This window comes from Scyliorhinus canicula, chromosome 14 (assembly GCF_902713615.1).
Source record: "Scyliorhinus canicula chromosome 14, sScyCan1.1, whole genome shotgun sequence".
Classification (NCBI taxonomy): Eukaryota; Metazoa; Chordata; class Chondrichthyes; order Carcharhiniformes; family Scyliorhinidae; genus Scyliorhinus; species Scyliorhinus canicula.
Genome location: NC_052159.1, coordinates 27,587,655 through 27,611,172, shown reverse-complemented (window position 1 = coordinate 27,611,172; position 23,518 = coordinate 27,587,655). Strand labels below are relative to the sequence as shown.

Genomic DNA, 23,518 nt, shown 5'->3' with positions numbered 1-23,518 from the left:
GCTTCTTTTAATAAAAGTCCACACCTAATCAGAGCAAATTAGGTTAACAGACCTCCGCCACTGTACAGCACTGAAAGAACCAGGTGCCCATTAGTTCAAGTCCAGTTTCTTATCTTTAATAAAGGTCCAAACCTGTTCTGGTGTCTCAAAATAGTAGTGGAGTTCCTCAAACATAACCCAGAGCTTTGCAGGATACAGCATTCCAAACCTCACCTTTTTGTAGAGGGCTGCCTTTACCTTGATGAATCCTGCATGCCTCTTGGCCAGCTCCGTTCCCAAGTCCTGGTAAATACGCACCTCGCAGTTCTCCCACCTGCTGCTCCTCTCCACCTTGGCCCATCGCAGCACACGTTCCCTGTCAGCAAGCCGGTGAAAGCGGACCACCAAGGCCCTCGGTCGGTCGCCCGTCCTGGGCTTCCTTGTGGGGGCTCTATGTGCCCCATTCAACTCCAGGGTTGAGGGAAGGCCTCCGGTCCCATCAGCGCCTCAAGCATACCCGTCACGTATGCACCCACATCCGACCCCTCGCAGCCCTCGGGGAGGCCAATGATCCTTAAATTCTGCCTCCTGGCTTTGTTTCCCCAGCTCTTCAAGCTGCTCCTGCATCCTCCTCTGACGGGCGTTCAGCTCCTCCACCTCGTGCTCCAGCTCCGTTACCGTGTCCGCCTGGCTGGAGAGCTTCGCCTCGACCTCCCTGAGCGTCTTCCCTTGGACCGCCTGTGTCTCGACCATTCGGTCCATCACTGCTCTCATCGGGTCCAGCGTGTCCCTCCTCAGCTCGGCGAAGCAGTTCTTGAAGAACTCCATCTGCTCCTCCCTTGGCCAGTGAGCCTCCACTCCCCGGTCCCCGCCGTCTGCCATGCTTGGCCGCCCAGTCTGGGGTCCCCGCTGCTCCCGCTTCGATCCTTGCCGCTCCACTCAACCACTTCTAGTCCAGCTGCCCATACCCCGGAAAGGAAGCCTCTTTCCTATCGTCTCCTCCACCGATTCAGGCTGCCAGGTCCCAAAAAAGTCCGTTAAAAAAGGTCCGTTTGCCCATCGCGGGCGGGAGCGATCTGACCTGCGACCTGTCTCCTCGAGGGCGCCCCACCAGAAGTCTCAGCAGTACAAAGCTTAACAGGAGCATCACAGTTTTGTCACTCTATGTAAGAAAAACTGATAGAACCAGGTAACTTGGGATTGAGCGATGCTACACTACTATGCATGCCGAGTGCTTTTGGAAGGACCAAACTCTCATAATCTGGTTTAATTGTGTTTTTTCATTTTTTGCTTCTCCATGTCCACTGAGCAAGAAACAGTCAATTAGAAAGTGAGCTGCTATTAGTATCTAAAATATATTTAATTTCACGCTTTCTTATGTAGTACTGTATAGTTAATTACACATCAGCAAATCTCAATGTACAGAGGCACATGTTTAGAACAAAAGTAAAAGTATTGCAGATGCTGGAAATCTGAAATAAAAATGGAAACTGCTTGAAGTACTCAGCAAGTCAGGCGACATCTCGAGGGAAGAACGTACAGAAGTAAATGTTTCAGTTTGACCTTTCATCAGAACTGGAAGTTAGTGATTTTGCAGTTTTTAAGGCATGTGGAAAGCCAGGGAAAGCGGGATTGAGGAGGGCAGGCTTGGGGATTTAATGTGAGCAGAGGGAGGGAAGGAAAGAACAAGATCAGTGATGAGGTGGAGGACAGAAGTGATTAAATGACAAATGGATGCGATGATGGTCGAAGGCAAAATGGAGAGTTAATAGGACAAATAAAGTGTAACAAGCAGTTCGGAGGAGCTATTAAAGGGCAGAAGCCGAACCATAACTGATGACTGCTACCTGAAAAAATGGGAGCAGTGGTTTCAGTCTGACTATAATAATGAAATTGAGAATTGAGTTGCAGTATATTGCAATTGAACAATAAGGTTCTTTAAGCTTCATTGTCCATAGGGAGGCCAAGGACAGAGAGGCCAGAGTGGTATGGAGAAGTAGAAATGCAAATGACTAAACACTCAGGGCCATACTTGCAAAGTTAAAAAGAGATTATAAGTAAAGCAATGTCTCAGTCTGTGTTTGGTTTCTCCAATATAGAGGAAATTAAATTTTTAATCAGCAAATGCAGTACTAAATTAAAAGAGGTAAATCTCTGTTTCACCTGGAAGCGGTGGTCAGGGCCCTGGATAGTGGTAAGGAAGGAGGTATAAGGGCAAATGTTGCACTATCCTTGCACAAAGTCCATGGGCGCAATTCTCCGATGTCGCGCCGCATCGAGAAAGCCGTCGTGAACTCGGTCGAGTTCAACGACGGCACGAAACGACCCCGATCGCGATCGATTCTGGCCCCGGGAATGGGCTAGCATCAGGGCCGCGCGGAACACGGGGGAGCGTGCCGCCCGAATGACGCCGCTATGCATCGTAAAAGGGCGCGATCCACGCACGGAAAGGAGGGAGGGAAATGTCGGAGCCACGGAGGGCCGCCCCGAGGTTCCGTGAGACGGACCTGGAGACCCTCCTCGATGAGGTGGAGCAGCACAGGGGCATCCTCTGCCCAAGACAAGGGCATCGCCACCCTTACAGCGTCGTGCGACAGGCCTGGCGTGAGGTGGGGACGGCAGTCAGTGCTGTGGGGCAGACTCCTCGGTCTGGGGAGCAGTGCCGCAAGAAGCTCCACGACCTCACCAGGGCTGCCAGGGTAAGTGCCACGAGGGCGCCCCCGGGTCACAACCGGGTCACAACCATCCCCCCCCCCCCTCCCCCATGTCCCTCATCACCCCCCCCCCCCCCTTTGCGGGCACGAGTGGGAGGGGAGGTTGAGAGTGAATGGAGGGTCGTTAACAAAGTTGTCACAGACCCACATGAGCGCTGCAACCACCTGGAGAGATGCCATGGTGTGGCTGCAACTTCCCCCCCACCCTTTGCCAATATCTGAACGCCCTGGATGATACCTGCCTAATTGTGATGCTCTATCTATGCCCCCCCCCCCCCGAACAGGACAAGACTGCTCACAACAGCCGGGAGCGCAACAGAACTGGAGGGGGTTCACTCGTTATGCAGCCCCTGACAGTGTTCGAGCAGAGGGCACTGGACCTTGCTGGCGGATCTGCCACCCGGGAGGTCGCGCAATGCGAGGTTGGAGGTGCAGAACCAAGTAATGACAACCCCCTTCCCCCCACCCCAGCCCATCCTCTGTCCCCTCACACTCTACCCACTGGACCCCCATCCTCTGTCCCCTCACACTCTACCCACTGGACCCCCCATCCTCTGTCCCCTCACACCCTACCCACTGGACCCCCCATCCTCTGTCCCCTCACATTCTACCCACTGGACCATCCTACGCCCGGCCGAGCGTGTCTAACTAACCCCGTATCATTCTGTTCCCTGGGGCCAGCTGACAAACGTCCAGGGCCGTCTGGTGCCACACACAGGTGACCATCCATGACGACCACCGCACCCAGGGTCGCACGCCAAAGGGTGGCAGGAGGTTGGCCAGGAGTGCCATCCTCCAAATCCGGGACACTCGAGCAGGGATGTACAGAGGACGGACAGTGACGACTTTCATGTCTGTGCGTTGCCCGAAGGTCGGGCCGTGAGACAGGACAGGATGGGGTCAGTGGACCCAGATGCACAGAGGCTGGTGAAGCAGTCAACGGACTCACCTGACGCTGAATCGTACATGGTCCGTGTGCGCCCTGCGCTGGGACATGACTGGGACCAGGACACTCCTGAATTTCTGGCGGACGAGGACCTAGCGCTTGCGGCACTGCTGTCTCCCACACCATCCACCATCCCAGAGACACTCACCTCGGTTGGGCAATTAAGTGATGAGAATCCTGGGTCACAGTCTGGTGTGCACCACACAGCTGAGCCGGTACAGCAGGTGGAGGTCGGAGCAGCCGAGGGGCTGGACGGTCGGAGGGCAGCCCAGGCCCAGCATTCGGCTGCCGCCCAGACGGTTCCCGGGTTCCTGGGTTTACTCGACCCACCTGGACAGCCGATGCATTTTGAAACCCAGGGACACAATGACGGGATGAGGGCCATCTTCCAGCAGCTGCAGACGCAGTTAGAGGAGTCAAACCGTGTCCAGGAGCAGGGAGTGGTGCCGCTCATGGCAGTCACCCAGGCCGACACCGCACGGGTGGCGTCCGCGGTCGAGGCAATGGGTGAAACGGTATCGGCCATGGGTCAGGTTATGCAAGGCGTTGGGCTTCCCGTGCACGCGTCATCCATGGCCCTGGAGAGGGCTGCCGTCTCACAGGCAGCAATGCGCGAGAGCCAACATGACATTGCTGCCGCGCTATGGGCCCTGGCCGAGTCTCACCAGGCCATGGCCCAGTCCCAGCACGCCATGGCACAGTCCCAGCAGTCAGTCGCGGGGAGCATCGACCGCCTGACGCACGTACTGGATGGGGTCGCGCACTCACAGGTTGAGGTCGCACAGTCCCTGGCGGGAATGTCTCACTCCCTGGACTCCGTCTCTGCGAACGTTCGGACCCTGGTTGATGCCGTTGCAGGCCTCCAGGACTGGCAGCGCCAGGTGTCAGTGGGTGTAACCCTACCCACTGGACCCCCCATCCTCTGTCCCCTCACACTCTACCCACTGGACCCCTCATCCTCTGTCCCCTCACACTCTACCCACTGGACCCCCCATCCTCTGTCCCCTCCCATTCTCCGTCCCACAGTGATGCTCGGGGGCCACCGGGCTCACCGAGGGAGGAGGAGGTTCCGGGGCCCGTCCCATTAACTCCATCACGGGACGTCCCTGAACGCTCGGCCTCCCCCCGTCCCATCCCTGGTGCATCGGGTGGGCAGCGGGCAGAGCAGGGTGGCACCACATCATCCGTAACGCCCGTGGAGCAGCCTGGCCCATCCAAGGCTGGGTCGCCCCAGGAAACGAGTGCCGACGGGGAGACATGTCGCGGGGCGTGATTCTCAGCAGTCCGCCTCCACTTCTGCTGTACCATCTGAGGATTCACTTCGACGTAGTGGTAGGGCCCGTAAGGCAATGAAGAGGGACACAGAGTAAGTTGGCACGCGTGAAGGGCACAGTTTAGTTGTAGGGGCTAGGGCAGGGGTGGGCAAACTTTTCCGTGCAAGGGCCACATTCAGAAATTCACAATTTTAAAAGGCCGCATAGTATATTAAGTAAAATAATTAATATTTAAAATAGCCAAAATAAAAGGTTTTTAAAGAAAAAAAAAGCAATTAATTTTTATTAATTAATATTTTAAAGTAGAAACTTTACATGAAACACATTTATTTGAAAAACAAAGTAACTCAGTTTAAAGAAAAAAAAGCAACCCCCCCCCCCTTTATGACTTGATCTTGGTGGGCCGCATAAAGACCTTTGGCGGGCCGTAGTTTGCCCACCCCTGGGCTAGGGCATCTGTACATAATATTCACCATTAAACTCACTGTTGCACCTAACTTGTAAGACTGTGATTTTTCCGTTGCCACGGGGATCGTGATGGTGACCGAGTGTCGCTGGGGTTGACGAGCGGTCGTTGAAACGTCGGTGGCGGGTGTGCAGTCACCCCCCCCCCCCCCCCCCCCCCCCCGCAGTCGGATACCGTAGTCCTCGGCACTCCGACGCCAGCTACGCCACGCGGGCACTTGATGGAGTGTCCCTGACGAACTGAGCGACCACCGAGATGGATGGTTCAGCTATTGCCATGAGTCAGACTTTGTCTAACGATTCTGAGCTCACAGCTCATCGCAGATCGGGCTGTCATCATTCAACATGGCACTGATCACACCCATTGACACAGCCATCAATGTTGTACCATACCGTTGTACCGCAGTGGTAAGGGTGATCTCGAAGTGGAGCAGTGTACGCGGAGCCGGGGGGGGGGGAATTGTGTGCTGTCCGTCTGCACGACTGGCGATGCAGGTGGTAGTGTTCAACGATGCCGTCGCACGCGATGCGTGAGTCTTGCAGCCACCAACGCGTCGCGTGCCTGCTGTCCTCGCCGGTGCCGTCGTGCAGCCTCCTGGACATTACCAGCACCCGGGTCGTGTGTGTGTGCTGCGCCCGGCGCACCACCAACCTCCTCCACCACCTCCTCCTCCTCCGTGTTGGCACCACTGCCAGTGGCTTCTCCCTCCGACTCCTCCACCAGGGCATTGCGATGTTGTGCAGCGCACAGCATACCACAACAATGCGAGCGACCCTCTCGGCCTGGTACTACAGGGCCCCTCCGGAGCGGTCCAGGCACCTGAATCTCATTTTCAGCAGGTCGTAGCAGCGCTCCACCACACCCCTGGTTGCTGCATGGGCCTCATTGTAAAGGTTCTCCACGTTGGTCTGAGGCCTCCGTATGGGCGTCATCAGCCAAGACCTCAGTGGATAACCCCTGTCGCCCAGCAACCAGCCCCTCAGCCAGGGGGGCCGTCCCTCAAACATAGCAGGGATGAATGACTGTGCATGAATGTACGCATCATGCACACTCCCAGGGAACCTTGCGCACACGTGCATGATCTTCATGTGGGGGTCGCATACCACCTGGATGTTCATGGAGTATGTCCCCCTCCTGTTAGTGAACACTTCCCTGTTGCCTGTAGGCGGGCGCATGGGGAAGTGAACACCAACAATCACTCTCTGGACCATCGGTATCCCGGCCACGTTGGCAAATCCACGGGCTCGTGCTTCTTGATTTGCTCGGTCCTTGGAAAAGGTTATGTAGCGGTCAGCGATGGCGAACAGGGCGTCGGTCATGTCCCGGATGCACCTGTGGACCGATGCCTACGATATCCCGGATAGGTCCCCACTCGAAGACTGGAAGGCACCGGTAGTATAGAAGTTAAGTGCCACCGTCACCGTGACCGCAACCGGGATCGTGTGTCCTCCTCCCGTTCCACGTGGGGCGAGGTGCGCCACGAGGTGGCAGACATGTGCGACCTTCTCTCTGCTGAACTGGAGTCTCCTCCTGCAGGTGATGTCCGGCAGTGTCTCAAAAGAGATCCGGGCACGGTACACCCTAGGCCTCGATTGTCGCCTCTGGCGCCCTGGCCCCTGCATCCACTGTGGGATGTCGCTGTGGATGCTGCTGGATTTCCAACTGCAGTGCAGTGGCCCCAACCACTGCGGTGAACATCGCCGTTCAGTTCGAATACATTATGGTGACCTACAGAAGGGTGGTGGGGAGCAGAGAAACGACATGTTAGACAGGAGGTTATTCGACACCTCGGCAGCCGCCTGCCACGGGATACCCGTGTGTCCCGGTGGCCTGGTCGCGCTGCTGACACGCGGCCAGCCTAGCCCCTGGTCACTTTCTGCGTCCAATGGTCAGTTAAGAAAGTCCTCCTCACCGGTGCGTCAGTGGGCTGTGCCCATCAGCCACAGGGCAACCAGCGGCCGTGTACTCGTCACCGTCCTGCCATGGCAGGGTGGCTGAGATGTTGCATCCGGTGGTGGCCGACCCACTCTACTCACTCACTCTCCCCCCTCCCTCCCACTACTCTCTCTTCCCCCCCCCCCACTACTCCCCCTCTTCCCCCCGACTACTCCCTCTCTTCCCCCCCTCCACCACTCCTTCTCTCCCCCCTCCCTCCACTACTCTCTCTTCCCCTCCCCACTACTCCCCCTCTTCCCCCCACTACTCCCTCTCTTCCCCCCCCTCCACTACTCCCTCTCTTCCCCCCCTCCACTACTCCCTCTCTCCCCCCCTCCACTACTCCCTCTCTCCCCCCTCCACTACTCCCTCTCTCCCCCCTCCACTACTCCCTCTCTCCCCCCTCCACTACTCCCTCTCTCCCCCCTCCACTACTCCCTCTCTCCCCCCTCCACTACTCCCTCTCTCCCCCCTCCACTACTCCCTCTCTCTCCCCCCTCCACTACTCCCTCTCTCCCCCTCCACTACTCCCTCTCTCTCCCCCTCCACTACTCCCTCTCTCCCCCCTCCACTACTCCCTCTCTCCCCCCTCCACTACTCCATCTCCCCCCTCCACTACTCCCTCTCTCTCCCCCTCCACTACTCCCTCTCTCCCCCCTCCACTACTTCCATCTCCCCCCTCCACTACTCCCTCTACCCCCCTCCACTACTCCCTCTCTCCCCCCTCCACTACTCCCTCTCCCCCCTCCACTACTCCCTCTCCACTCCACTAGTCCCTCTCTTCCCCCCCCCCACTACTCCCTCTCTTCCCCCCCCTCCACTACTCCCTCTCTCCCCCCACTACTCCCTCTCTTCCCCCCCCTCCACTACTCCCTCTCTCCCCCCTCCACTACTCCCTCTCTCCCCCCTCCACTACTCCCTCTCTCCCCCCTCCACTACTCCATCTCTCCCCCCTCCACTACTCTCTCCCTCCTCCACTACTCCCTCTCTCCCCCCTCCACTACTCCCTCTCTCCCCCCTCCACTACTGCCTCTCTTCACCCCCCTCCGCTACTCCCTCTCCTCCCTCCACTACTCCCTCTCTCCCCCCTCCACTACTCCCTCTCTCCCTCCCCCCTCCACTACTCCCTCTCCCCCCCTCCACTGCTCCCTCTCTCTCCCTCCCCTCCACTGCTCCCTCTCTCTCCCCCTCCACTACTCCCTCTCTCTCCCCCTCCACTACTCCCCTCTCCCCCTCCACTACTCCCTCTCTCCCCCCCCCTCCACTACTCCCTCTCTCCCCCCTCCACTACTCCCTCTCACCCCCCTTCCACTACTCCCTCTCTCCCCTCCACTACTCCCTCTCTCCCCTCCACTATTCCCTCTCTTTCCCCCCTCCACTATTCCCTCTCTTTCCCCCCTCCACTATTCCCTCTCTTTCCCCCCTCCACTACTCCCTCTCTTTGCCCCCTCCACTACTCCCTCGCTCCCCCCCTCCACTGCTCCCTCTCTCTCCCCCTCCACTACTCCCTCTCTCTCCCCTCCACTACTCCCCTCTCCCCCTCCACTACTCCCTCTCTCCCCCCCCTCCACTACTCCCTCTCTCCCCCCTCCACTACTCCCTCTCTCCCCCCCCTCCACTACTCCCTCTCTCCCCCCTCCACTACTCCCTCACCCCCCTTCCACTACTCCCTCTCTCCCCTCCACTACTCCCTCTCTCCCCCTCCACTATTCCCTCTCTTTCCCCCCTCCACTATTCCCTCTCTTTCCCCCCTCCACTATTCCCTCTCTTTCCCCCCTCCACTACTCCCTCTCTTTGCCCCTCCACTACTCCCTCGCTCCCCCCCTCGACTACTCGCTCTTTCTCCTCCCTCCCCCCCCCCCCCCCCCCCCCCCCCCCCCCCCCCCCCCCCCCCCCCCCCCCCCCCCCCCCCCCCCCCCAAACGACGGAACAGATTTTGCCGTTTTGGAGAATTGCGGGAGCGCGTCAGACCGGCGTAGCGTGAAAAACTGACGCATCCCGCTATTCTCCCAACCGCTGTGACATCGGAGAATCGTGCTCCATATGACACTAGAAGGGGTTACTGGACAGTAATTGGTGCAGAAATCACAACAAATTGACTTTTCACTTCCCAATCTGGATAAGATCATTTGAATACTATGGTGAATGTAATACAGTAGTCCCCCGTTATACCGCGCCCCGCAATACCGCAGTTCGCGATATACGGCGGGGGGGCTTATGGACCCCAACTGTCAGCTTCCCTCGCCGGATCAAAGTGAGCCGGCCGCTGAAATTGACACTACCGGCTGATTGGCGGGAGATTCAGTGAGAGAGGAGCAGCTCACACAGCGTCCGGAAGTGGATAGTGCAGAGCTACAGCTGCCTCAACCCTGCACAGCAGACAGGTTCTTTAAACCGGTGGCGGTCAGAACATACTTTTGAAAGGCAATCCTTTCCTCCAGTTTGGTGAAACCCACCAGAGTTCCTGGTAAGTTTTAATTAGATCCACGATGGGGGTTTTAAATTTATTTAAAAATCTATGCATGCGCTTCCCATTGTGAGTCTACGGGGGTCTGACCTCTCCCCCCGCCCCCCGTAGACTCACAATGGGAAGCGCATGCATAGATTTTTAAATAAATTTAAAACCCCCATCGTAGATATCCGCGGCTCGGATGCAACGCGGGTGGCTGTCTTGGACCCCAACACCCGCGTTATAACGGGGGACTACTGTATATGAATGTATATATACTAATTCTCACTGTTATTGTAAGCGCAGTAGCGCCATCCTACCACTAGGGGGAGTAGCACTGGGAGCACTTAGGAACTTGTTCTGGGCTCCACCCTTGGTTCCGCCCACGACTCCTCCCCCTAGTGCAGCTGTATAAGTATCCGTGTCCAGAGTCAGCCTGGGTCACTACGAGTTCATCGACAGGTAACAGGCTGGCTCTGAAGTAAGTCGATTAAAGCCTAGATTCACATCGGAAACACGTGTCTGGTGAATTGATGGTTCCATCAAATACATATTCTTCCATTCCAGTCGCAAATATGAATCTAAAAATTATTCTAACTCCCCTTCCTGATGGAACACTAACTTCTGCCCCTTCCTAATGTACAATTGTTTGTTGAATGATAATAGGATTTTTGTTTCTACGACTGAGCCTGAAAATCCATTCAAGTGTTGATCACAACATCCTGATATTAGTTCTATATTTACCAGTGGGTATTTGACACTTTTGTCCCACACTTAAATTAAAAGTCTGTTCTGGAATTGTCTTTCCTATACCATTTTGGTTTCTTTTTTTAAAAATTCCAATTAAGGGACAATTTAGCATGGCCCATACACCTACCCTGCACATCTTGGGGTTGTGGGTGTGAGACACATAGACATGGGGAGAATGTGCAAACTCCACATGGACAGTGACCCAGGGCTGGGTTCAGACCCGGGTTCTCGGCGCCTTGAGGCAGCAGTGCTAATCATTGCACCACTGTGCTGTCCTTAACATTTGGTTTCTTGTATATCTCCATTCAGTTCCCTCTCACTTGCCCTCTTGCAAAACTGAAGTTTCTTAAGTCATGAAAATTAATTTCTGTGATACTGGAAATCCGTTTTATGGCACTTCTGTGCACCAATTTTAGAGCTCTAATTTCTCTGTACAGCCTTGATAATCAGAAATAGGACCATCCAGTCAGTCTGGCCTGACTAGAGTATGATATAGTTTCAGCATGATTTTGTCAAAAGCTAAATGCAGATAGACAGGACAGCATAGCCAGAACCTGTGTCACATGCTCATTTAGCCAGTTGTGACCTTCTGATTATCTGCTTCGTGAATCACTAGGGGAATAAATGTCAGCAGTGAGAAAACATTCCGGACTCCTTCAACAGTATCCCTGTTTATATCCTGTGCCACCAGCAAAACAGAACAATCGCAAGTGGCAACATAATACGATGGGAGCAATCCTGAGAGTCCTCAAGACTGACTCCAGACCACAAAGTCTCATGGCATCATTCCAGACGTGGGCAAGGGAAACTCCTTCTGATTACCACTTACTGCTTAGTGATGGATCAGCACTCTTTCCCCCCGCCCACCCCCTTTGTTATTTCCATTGTGTCCACTTCCACCTTGCAATCAGCCTGGTCTGTGTAGGGTAGGAAAGCTCGGGAGAGGGCATCAACTAGGTAGAGCTCCTCTTCGCGTTTTGTAACCGATGCTGATATTATAAAGCTGTAACTTCAGCAACATGAGTTGCAGCTGTGCAGACAGTGTGGACAGACTTCTTCAGAATGGTGGAGTTCCTTCACAGTTTGCGCTTAATGAGTCAGTGTCAGTGAGAGCCCTTGAAGCAAAGAACAAAGAAAATTACAGCACAGGAACAGGCCCTTCGGCCCTCCCAGCCTGCACCGATCCAGATCCTTTATCTAAACCTGTTCCCTATTTTCCAAGGTCTACTTCTCTCTGTTTCCCACTCGTTCATATATCTGTCCAGATGCATCTTAAATTATGCTATCGTACCCGCCTCTACCACCTCCGCTGGCAAAGTATTCCAGGCACCCACCACCCTCTGCGTAAAAAACTTTCCACGCACATCTCCCTTAAACTTTTCCCCTCTCACCTTGAAATCGTGACCCCTTGTAATTGACATCCCCACTCTTGGAAAAAGCTTGTTGCTATCCACCCTGTCCATATCTCTCATAATTTTGTAGACCTCAATCAGGTCTACCCTCAACCTCCGTCTTTCCAATGAAAACAATCCTAATCTACTCAACCTTTCTTCATAGCTAGCACCCTCCATACCATGCAACATCCTGGTGAACCTCCTCTGCACCCTCTCTAAAGCATCCACATCCTTCTGGTAATGTGGCGACCAGAACTGCACGCAGTATTCCAATGTGGCCGAACCAAAGTCCGATGCAACTGTAACATGACTTGCCGACTCTTGTACTCAATACCCCGTCCGATGAAGGCAAGCATGCTGTATGCCTTCTTGACCACTCTATCGACCTGCGTTGCCACCTTCAGGGTACAATGGACCTGAACTCCCAGATCTCTCTGTACATCAATTTTCCCCAGGACTCTTCCATTGACCATATAGTCTGCTCTTGAGTTAGATCTTCCAAAATGCATCACCTCGCATTTGCCTGGATTGAACTCCATCTGCCATTTCTCTGCCCAACTCTCCAATCTATCTATATTTTGCTGTAAGACTATTAGTCTGCCATATTATATACATGCTGCACCCAGTCTATGCTGGGAGGCATCAGCTGAGAGTAGTAGTACAGGCCTTTTTGAATAGTGCCAGTGGGGTTGCTAATGCTCATTGCAACCTATGGTCTACTGGGATTTACCATAAATTTACATTTAGCAGGCCTGAGCTTCAATTGGAGATCCCTGACTTTGTCCAGGACATGGTGAAGGCGTGCATTATGTTGCACATTACAACCTCAGACCAGGATTTCATTGACAATGATCTTGCAAGGTTAATTTGGGAATAGTTGCTCCAAGCACCACTGGAAGACCTCACTGCCCGTGGAGATACCATACAGCATATGCAGACAATGGTACCTGCCAATTGGGCTCATGAATGTAGTCAGCTTTAAAGATGCCGTATGTAATGGGATTTGCCAAAATCCACATTTAATGTCAAGCACCCTGCACACCTTCGCTTGTGCCATTTCAGATATCACCTGCTCCACTGTCTACTTGGGGTGATGTGGTCTGAGTAATGCCTTGTTCAGATATACTGGGTCAATGCATATACTGACCGTACCATCCTTTTTTTGCAGTGGCTAGCATTATCTGGCACTTGTATGGTGCGAATGTATCCCAAAAATCCTCAGCCCAACCACCTTCAGCTGCTTCATCAAAGACTTCTCTTCCATCATAAGGTCAGAAGTGGGGATGTTAGCGGATGACTGCACAATGCTCAGACCAATTTGCGACTCCTCCAATAATGAAGCAGTGCATGTCCAAATGCAGCAAAACCTGGACAATATCCAGGCTTCGGCTGACGAGTGGCAAGTTGCATTCGTGCCACACAAGTGCCAGGGAATGACAATGAGCCTGTCTACCATCTGCAAGGTACAAGTCAGAGTGTAATGAAATATTCTTCACTTGCCTGGCAGAGTGCAGCTCCAACATTACTCAAGACACTTGACACCATCCAGGAAAAAGCAGCCGCTTGATTGCTCCTCCTTCCACAAACACTCCAGAAACACTCAAACCCTCCAGCACCGACGAACAGAATGTACTGCAGTAACTCATCAAGGTTCCTTAGACAGCACCTTCCAAACCCACAACCACCACCATCTAGAAGGACGAGCAGCAGATACCTGGGAACCCCACCACCTGGAGGTTCCCCTCCAAGCCACTCACCACCCTAACTTGGAAATATATCGCTGTTCCTTCACTGTTGCTGAGGCAACATCCTGGAATGCCCTCCATAACAGCTCAGTGCGTGTACCTGCACCTCAAGGACTGCAGCGGTTCAAGAAGGCAACTCACCACCATCTCCTGAAGGGGAATTAGGGATGGACAATAAATGTTGGCCTAAGCAGCAACGCCCACATCCATAAATTTTTTTTTTTTAAATTCCATCAACCGCTTTAATATTCATTCTTCACCACCAACCCACCATGGCTGCCACGTGGACCATCTACAAGATACATTACACCTTCCAAATCTGTAATCTCTGTCCACGTAGGACAAGAGCAGCAGACACATACCACTACCACCAAATTCCCCTGCAAGTTACAAACTATCCTGACTTGGAAATATATCATTCTTTCTCGTTGGGTGGCACAGTGGTTAGCACTGCTGCCTCACAGCACCAGGGACCCTGGTTCAATTCCGGCCTTAGGTGACTGTCTCTGTGGAGTTTGCACTTTCTCCCCTTGTTGTCGTGGGTTTCCTCTGGGTGCTCCGGTTTTCTCCCACAGTCCAAACATGTGCAGGTTAGGTGGATTGGCCAGGCTAAATTGCCCCTTAGTGTCCAAAGGGTTATGTGTGACTACTGGATTATGGAGATAGGGTGGGAGATTGGAGCTAGGTAGATTTCTCTATCCAAGGGTCAGTGCAGATTCTATGATTGATTCTAAAATCAAAATCCTGGAACTCCTTACCCAACAGTACAATAAAATATTTAGAACAGTACAGCACAGAACAGGCCCTTCGGCCCTCGATGTTGTGCCGAGCAATGATCACCCTACTTAAACCCACGTAACCCGTATACCCGTAACCCAACAATCCCCCCATTAACCTTACACTACGGGCAATTTAGCATGGCCAATCCACCTAACCCGCACATCTTTGGACTGTGGGAGGAAACCGGAGCACCCGGAGGAAACCCACGCACACACGGGGAGGACGTGCAGACTCCACACAGACAGTGACCCAGCCGGGAATCGAATCTGGGACCCTGGAGCTGTGAAGCAATGATGCTAACCACCATGCTACCGTGAGGCCCCAAATATCTTCTACAAGGAATTCCATTGAATTGAAAAAATATTTAAGTAGCATTTCCAACTGATCTGTATCATGTTTGCTTTTAGTATGTTTTACATTGGAATTTATAGCATAGAAATCATGCTGTTGGATCATATTTGGGAAGTGTATGATTGGAAGGGGTTATTATTCAATATGGAATAATTCACATTATTTTGATGTTACCTTTTTAAAAAAACAAGAGTACAATCTAGTTTGGTTTTCAACTTCTCAAAAAAAAAATTTAAGTTAATAAACAAGCACTGCCCCACTGCCTTCAACAACAACATTGTGATATTTATCATTTCAGAATGTTAATGGACCAGGCAGAAGATAGTCTTGCTGAAACCCAGCGACGCTTCTCATTAAAAACCACTGATCTACAACTTGCACAGGATAAAAATGTTCGTCAGAATGAAAAGATTGGTAATACCAACTAATTTTTTTTAAATGCAAAACAAAATCAATGAATGTATGAAATTTGAGGTAATTATTTCCCATTTTTCTGAAAGATTATTTTCATTTGTCATTTATGAAGAGGAAAAAAAAAAGAGAACAGATCATTGGTGCAAGTACAGTCGATTGTATTATGCCACAGCCTGCGACACACCTCTGCTGGGTTACAGCTCAGTAGGTATTTGTGTTTTCAACGATCAAGTGATCATTTTCCCTCCCAATGATGACATTGCAGGAATATCAGACACAAACCTGTCACATTGTGCACAGTACAATGGTGATTGATTTATTTTCCCCTCCAGGTTAGGTGGATTGGCCAGGCTAAATTGCCCCTTAGTGTCCAAAGGGTTATGTGTGACTACTGGGTTATGGGGATAGGGTGGGAGATTGGAGCTAGGCAGATTTGCTCTATCCAAGGGTCAGTGCAGATTCTATGATTGATTCTAAAAATCAAAATCCTGGAACCCCTTACCCAACAGTACAATAAAATACCTTCTACAAGGAATTCCACCTAGAGATAGTTTTGTGCCAGTTATAATGGCCATACTAACGCTCTGGCTGCAGTCAGTCACAATATAGACTTTCCTGGTCTCTCTGGTCAGCTCTTCACTATTCAGATTGTGTGAGTAACCTGTTTTTCCTGACGGTATACTCGTGGAAATTGTTCAGCTTCTAAAACTATTGGACAGAAAATCAATGAAGCAACTTCCAGGGGCGGCCAAGGAGTGAGTGGCCGCATGTCTCATGGTTCCCACTGGAGGTGGATTTTTTTTGGTCTTTGGTCTTTCCCAGTCCGAAAGGGTGGGGTACATGAGGGCAAAAGGTGCAGGAGTGCCCAGAGAAGGTAATACTCCTCTCATGTGACTGGATCAGCACACAAGGAGCGTCACAAGAAAGAAAGAGCAGTTGGAGCACGAGAGTTTCCATATGGCAGAGGGCAAGGGGAGGGTGCGCTGCCCACCCAGTGGTGAACGGAGCAGCTGGTGGAGTTCTTAAGCAACAAGTTCCAGCAGCAGAGGAAACAGGCCCTGGAAGACCTGGCCAAGGTGGTAGAGCTGAGATCTGGGACTGAGCGAGCCAAGTAGTGGCTGGAGTCCCAGGGCAGGGGGATCCAGAAAGTGGAGAAGGCGGAGAGGGAGCATGAGGAGCAGTTGGCCTCAAAGGCAGCGGACTTGGGAGTGATGCGGGAACGCCAGAAGATGCTGAGGGAGAAGGTGGAGGACCTGGAAAACTGCTACAGGAGGCAAAATGTGAGGATTGTTGAGATGCCTGAAGACATTGAAGGTACAGGGCTGCTGTGTATGTGGCGAGAATGTTGGAGAAGTTGTTGGCGGGAGAAGGGGACCTTTGATCGGCCTCTCGAGGTTATCAGTACACACAGGGCACTGAGGAGGAGCCTGCAGGTGGGCAAGCTGCCGAGGGTAATAGTGGTGCAACTGCATCGCCTTTTGGATAAGGAAAAGATCCTCTGGGTGAGGCAGACCAGGAAGTATTTGGGAAGGAAGTGAGCTGTGGGTCTACCAAGACCTGGATGCGGAGATGGCAAAGAGTAGGGTCGGGTTCAACTGGATGAAGGCAGTCCTCTTTGAGAAGGGGGTGAAGTTTGGAGCATTATACCCGGCCTGCCTGTGGGTGACTGTCCAGAAATAGGAGCATTATTTCAACATGCCAGAGGAGGCGATGGACTGTATGGAGGGACAATGGACTGCGAGGGGTGTGAGGACATTGGACGTTGGAGGAGTTTTGTGTGCTTTTTAAGATGTCTGGGGTGGGTATTTTGGGAGCAGTAATGGTGAGCATGGCTTTTGTTACTCTTTGAGTGAGTGGTTGGAGGGGAACTGGAGGAGAGAAGTTAGAAGCCCTGGGTGGGGGCCATCATGCTAGGTGGAAGTGGGGGGGGGGCTAGTTAATGGGAATGAAGTGGGAGTACCCAGGAGGCAGGTAGGCGGGTGTGGGGTGAGATGGGGTTGTAGTTTTGTTTGAGTGGGGGGAGGGGGTGGTGGTGGGGGGGGGGGGGGGGGGGGGGGAGGAGGTGTTGGTGTGGCTGCCACCATCGAGAGATATGGAAAATTGTCCATGTTACATTTTTGGCACAGAGTGTCCTTATCAGCCTTTCTCCTATGTAATTGTTTCACTAGTGTCTCGGGTTCTGAGCATGGCAAGCTTTGGTGGGGTTTGCAGTATTGCAGAGGGTGACCTGTGAGCAAAACCTGTTTTTCCCACTGCTCCTACTGTTCTGCTGATTTACTGCTATTGTTAAACGTTGTTATTTATTTATATAAAGAAGTTCCTATTGAACAACGTTGCTTTGTGGTCTCCATAGACCACGTTTTCCAGGCTCTTGCCATTGATCTCGATCAATGGGGTGTGGTGCTTTGATGTGGCTGGTTGGAAGAGGACTTTAGTTTTCTGGCTGTTTAGTGAAAGACCCATTTCCAAAGATGCCTCAAAGAAGGAGTTGCCAATGATCTGGAGCGCAAAGCGTGGCACACACAAGGGGCAGCATGGTGGCACAGTGGTTAGCACTGCTGCCTCACAGTTCCAGGGCCCCGGCTTTAATTCCAGCCTTGGGTGACTGTTGGAGTTTGAACATTCTCCCCATGTCTGTGTGGGTTTCCTCCGGGTGCTCCGATTTCCTCACACAGTCCAAAGGTGTGCAGGTTAGGTGATTTGGCCATTCTAAATTGTTCCTTAGAGTCAAAGGTTAGGTGGGATTATGGGATTACGGGAATAGGGCAGGGGTGTTGGCCTAGGTGTAGGGTGCTCTTTCAGAGGGTCGGTGTAGACTTGATGGGCCAAATGGCCACCTTCTGCATTGTAGGTATTCTATGATCTATAATTCTACAAGTGTCTTTTGCTGACTGAAGCTCTATAACTAGGTCAGAATGGTTTTAGATTAAACATGGCTTAGATTGAACAGTTTCCCATCTGTTCTGGAGACAAGGTGGGAGACAGATGCAACAAAATGTTAGTTAATTTAAATAAAATATTGAGCATGCTCAGTAACTGCTAAAACAAAAATGGAGTCAGCGCTATGTGGGAATGTCCATGATCTGCAAATTGTGTTAGAGTAAAAACCCTATGCTATTAAACATGCTTTAAACAGGTGACACCTGCACTATGAAAAAATTGCCAAACTTCATTTTAAAAATGACCTTGTTCCAATGGGTTCGTCAATAAATTCTGGTGGAAAATTATTGCTGAGTTGATGGAGGGTTTTCTCTTTATAAATATTAGTTTAAGGTGGCACGGTGGCGCAGTGGTTAGCAATGCTGCCTCACGAAGCTGGGGACCTGGGTTCGATCCCTGCCCCGGGGTCACTGTCTGTGTGGTCCAAATCCTTTGTGTGTGTGTGTGTGTGTGTGTGTGTGTGTGTGTGTGTGTGTGTGTAAAGAAATAAATATTAGTGTAAATTCTAAAGGAGTGCAGCTCAAAATTGTGAACAAAGAATTGCATACTATAGACAAACCATGCATGATATTGGGTAGGTTATATAAACACCGATCCCACTGCCATCTTATGTAATTTTCATTGTCATTTAAAAAAAGACAAAATAATACTTTACCTTTTCTTTTTCGTTGTCATAATCAGCTTGCTAATTATACAACATTACGATTTGCATTCTTATAACCCAACAGATGATCTGACCAGGCAGATTTCCTTACTTCAAGAAGAAATTAGCTCAATTCGATCAAATGCCTATGAACTTGATAAAGAAAAGAGTAGTTTACAAGAGCTTGTGGATGAAAAGACTGAGACAATTGCATCCCTGGAGGAAACACTGCACCAGAAAGTAAGTGATTTTTTTTTTTACAGCCACAAAATAGTGCCTATCAGTGACTTGGCTCTCCCTTTTATACTTCTTTCAGGTATTTAGCAGTTTGTTGAGCAGATGATGCAGTTTTTAACGAATTGATATCAGAATTGCAAGTTTAAGATGTTTTATTAATCAGCTGTGACCTAGCTGATTTTGGTTGTCTTGTACAAAGAACAAAGAAACGTACAGCACAGCAACAGGCCCTTCGGCCCTCCACGCCTGTGCCGACCATGCTGCCTGTCTAACCTAAAACCTTCTACTCTATTCCCATCCTATTCATGCAGTTGTCAAAACGCCACTTAAACATCACTATCGTACCTGCTTCCACCACCTCCTCCAGCAGGGAGTTCCAGGCACCCACTACCCTCTGTGTAAAAAGAGAAAAAACTACCCTCTGACATCTCCTCTAAACTTTTCCCCTTGCACCTTATTTATGTCTGCTAGTAATTGACTCTTTCACCCAGTTAAAAACTTCTGACTATCTACTCTGTCCATGCCCCTCATAATTTTGTAGACTTCTATCAAGTCGCCCCTCAATATCCGTTGTTCCAATGAGAACAAACTGAGTTTATCCAAACCCTCCTCCTGGCTAATGCCCCTCCATACCAGGCAACATCCTGGTAAACCTCTTCTGTACCCTCTCCAAAGCCTCCACATCCTTCTGATAGTGTGGCGAACAGAATTGAACACTTTTTTCCAAGTGAGACCTGACAAAGGTTCCATACAGCTGCAGCATGACGAGCTAATTTTTATACTCAGTGCCCCAGCCAATGAAGGCAAGCATGTCGTTTGCATTCTTGACTACCTTCTCCACCTGTGTTGCCCCTTTCATTGACCTGTGGACCTGTATACCCAGGTCCCTCTGCCTGTCAATACTCTTGAGGGTTCTGCCATTTACTGTATATTTCCCACCTGTATTAGACCTTCCAAAATGCATTACGTTTGTCTCGAATGAACTCCATCTGCCATCGTTCCGCCCAAGTCTCCACCGATCTATATCCTGCTGTATCCTCTGACAGTCCTACATAAGAACATAAGAACTAGGAGCAGGAGTAGGCCATCTGGCCCCTCGAGCCTGCTCCGCCATTCAATGAGATCATGGCTGATCTTTTGTGGACTCAGCTCCACTTTCCGGCCCGAACACCATAACCCTTTATTCTTCAAAAAACTATCTATCTTTACCTTAAAAACATGCAATGAAGGAGCCTCAACTGCTTCACTGGGCAAGGAATTCCATAGATTCACAACCCTTTGGGTGAAGAAGTTCCTCCTAAACTCAGTCCTAAATCTACTTCCCCTTATTTTGAGGCTATGTCCCCTAGTTCTGCTTTCACCCGCCAGTGGAAACAACCTGCCCGCATCTATCCTATCTATTCCCTTCATAATTTAAAATGTTTCTATAAGATTCCCCCTCATCCTTCTAAATTCCAACGAGTACAGTCCCAGTCTACTCAACCTCTCCTCATAATCCAACCCCTTCAGCTCTGGGATTAACCTAGTGAATCTCCTCTGCACACCCTCCAGTGCCAGTATGTCCTTTCTCAAGTAAGGAGACCAAAACTGAACACACTACTCCAGGTGTGGCCTCACTAACACCTTATACAATTGCAACATAACCTCCCTAGTCTTAAACTCCATCCCTCTAGCAATGAAGGACAAAATTCCATTTGCCTTCTTAATCTGTTGCACCTGTAAACCAACTTTCTGTGACTCATGCACTAGCACATCCAGGTCTCTCTGCACAGCAGCATGCTTTAATATTTTATCGTTTAAATAATAATCCCGTTTGCTGTTATTCCTACCAAAATGGATAACCTCACATTTGTCAACATTGTATTCCATCTGCCAGACCCTAGCCCATTCACTTAACCTATCCAAATCCCTCTGCAGACTTCCAGTATCCTCTGCACTTTTCGCTTTACCACTCATCTGCAAACTTGGACACATTGCCCTTGGTCCCCAACTCCAAATCATCTATGTAAATTGTGAACAATTGTGGGCCCAACACGGATCCCTGAGGGACACCACTAGCTACTGATTGCCAACCAGAGAAACACCCATTAATACCCACTCTTTGCTTTCTATTAATTAACCAATCCTCTATCCATGCTACTACTTTACCCTTAATGCCATGCATCTTTATCTTATGCAGCAACCTTTTGTGTGGCACCTTGTCAAAGGCTTTCTGGAAATCCAGATATACCACATCCATTGGCTCCCAGTTATCTACTGCACATGGTAATGTCCTCAAAAAATTCCACTAAATTAGTTAGGCATGACCTGCCCTTTATGAACCCATGCTGCGTCTGCCCAATGGGACAATTTCTATCCAGATGCCTCGCTATTTCTTCCTTGATAGATTCCAGCATCTTCCCTACTACCGAAGTTAAGCTCACTGGCCTATAATTTCCTGCTCTCTGCCTACCTCCTTTTTTAAACAGTGGTATCATGTTTGCTAATGTCCAATCCACCGGGACCACCCTAGAGTCTGGTGAATTTTGGTAAATCATCATTAGTGCATCTGCAATTTCCCTAGCCATTTCTTTTAGCACTTTGGGATGCATTCCATCAGGGCCAGGAGACTTGTCTATCTTTAGCCCCATTAGCTTGCCCATCACTACCTCCTTAGTGATAACAATCCCCTCAAGGTCCTCACCTGCCATAGCCTCATTTCTATCAGTCGCTGGCATTTTATTTGTGTCTTCCACTGTGAAGACCGACCCAAAAAACCTGTTCAGTTCCTCAGCCATTTCCTCATCTCCCATTATTAAAACTCCCTTCTCATCCTCTAAAGGACCAATATTTACCGTAGCCACTCTTTTTTGTTTTATATATTTGTAAAAAACTTTTGCTGTCTGTTTTTATATTCTGAGCAAGTTTACTCTCATACTCAATCTTACTCTTCTTTATAGCTTTTTTAGTAGCTTTCTGTTGCCCCCTAAAGATTTCACAGTCCTCTAGTCTCCCACCAACCTTTGACACTTTATATGCTTTTTCCTTCAATTTGATACTCTCCCTTATTTCCTTAGATATCCACGGTCGATTTTCCCTCTTTCTTCCGTCCTTCCTTTTTGTTGGTATAAACCTTTGCTGAGCACTGTGAAAAATCGCTTGGAAGGTTCTCCACTGTTCCTCAACTGTTCCACCATAAAGTCTTAGCTCCCAGTCTACCTTAGCTAGTTCTTCTCTCATCCCCTTGTAATCTCCTTTGTTTAAACACAAAACACTAGTATTTGATTTTACTTTCTCACCCTCCATCTGTATTTTAAATTCCACCATATTGTGATCGCTCCTTCCGAGAGGATCCCTAACTATGAGATCATGAATCAATCCTGTCTCATTACACAGGACAAGATCTAGGACCGCTTGTTCCCTCGTAGGTTCCATTACATACTGTTCTAGGAAACTATCGCGGATACATTCTATAAACTCCTCCTCAAGGTTGCCTTGACCGACCTGGTTAAACCAATCGACATGTAAATTAAAATCCCCCATGATAACTGCTGTACCATTTCTACATGCATCAGTTATTTCTTTGTTTATTGCCTGCCCCACCATAACGTTACTATTTGGTGGCCGATAGACTACTCCTATCAGTGACTTTTTCGCTTTACTATTCCTGATTTCCACCCAAATGGATTCAACCTTATCCTCCATAGCACCGATGTCATCCCTTACTATTGCCCGGATGTCATCCTTAAATAACAGAGCAACACCACTTCCATTACCATCCACTCTGTCCTTCCGAATAGTTTGATACCCTCGGATATTTAACTCCCAGTCATGACCATCCTTTAACCATGTTTCAGTAATGGCCACTAAATCATAGTCATTCACGATGATTTGTGCCATCAACTCATTTACTTTATTCCGAATACTACGAGCATTCAGGTAAAGTACACTTATGTTGGTTTTTTTACCTCTGTTTAACATCTCCAGTTTTAGTCCTTTTGGTATTACTGGGCCTATTCACTGAGCTCCCCTCAGTCACTGTACCTTGTACTGTCGCCCTTTTTGATTTTTGACTATGTCTTCTCTGCCTTGCACTTTTCCCCTTACTTCCTTTTGCTTCTGTCCCTGTTTTACTACCTTCCAACTTCCTGCATCTGTTCCCATCCCCCTGCCACATTAGTTTAAACCCTCCCCAACAGCTCTAGCAAACACCCCCCCTAGGACATCGGTTCCAGTCCTGCCCAGGTGCAGACCGTCTGGTTTGTACTGGTCCCACCTCCCCCAGAACCGGTCCCAATGCCCCAGGAATTTGAATCCCTCCCTCTTGCACCATCTCTCGAGCCACGCATTCATCCTATCTATCCTGACATTCCTACTCTGACTAGCTCGTGGCACTGGTAGCAATCCTGAGATTACTACCTTTGAGGTCCTACTTTTTAGTTTTTCTCCTAACTCCCTGAATTCCGCTTGTAGGACCTCATCCCGCTTTTTACCTATATCGTTGGTGCCTATGTGCACCACG

The 23,518-nt window shown here is 50.4% G+C and overlaps 1 protein-coding gene across 16 annotated transcripts in view; it reads left to right on the top strand.

The window, feature by feature from the left end:
• Window positions 1–23,518, top strand: part of tsga10 (testis specific, 10) — a 243,823-nt gene that overhangs the window by 122,128 nt on the left and 98,177 nt on the right. For all 16 annotated transcript variants that reach the window (XM_038818645.1, XM_038818643.1, XM_038818648.1 and 13 more), the window contains 2 exons: window positions 15,082–15,197; window positions 18,866–19,020. In XM_038818645.1, the coding sequence (XP_038674573.1) occupies window positions 15,082–15,197; window positions 18,866–19,020 (271 nt within the window). The remainder of the gene's footprint in view (window positions 1–15,081; window positions 15,198–18,865; window positions 19,021–23,518) is intronic.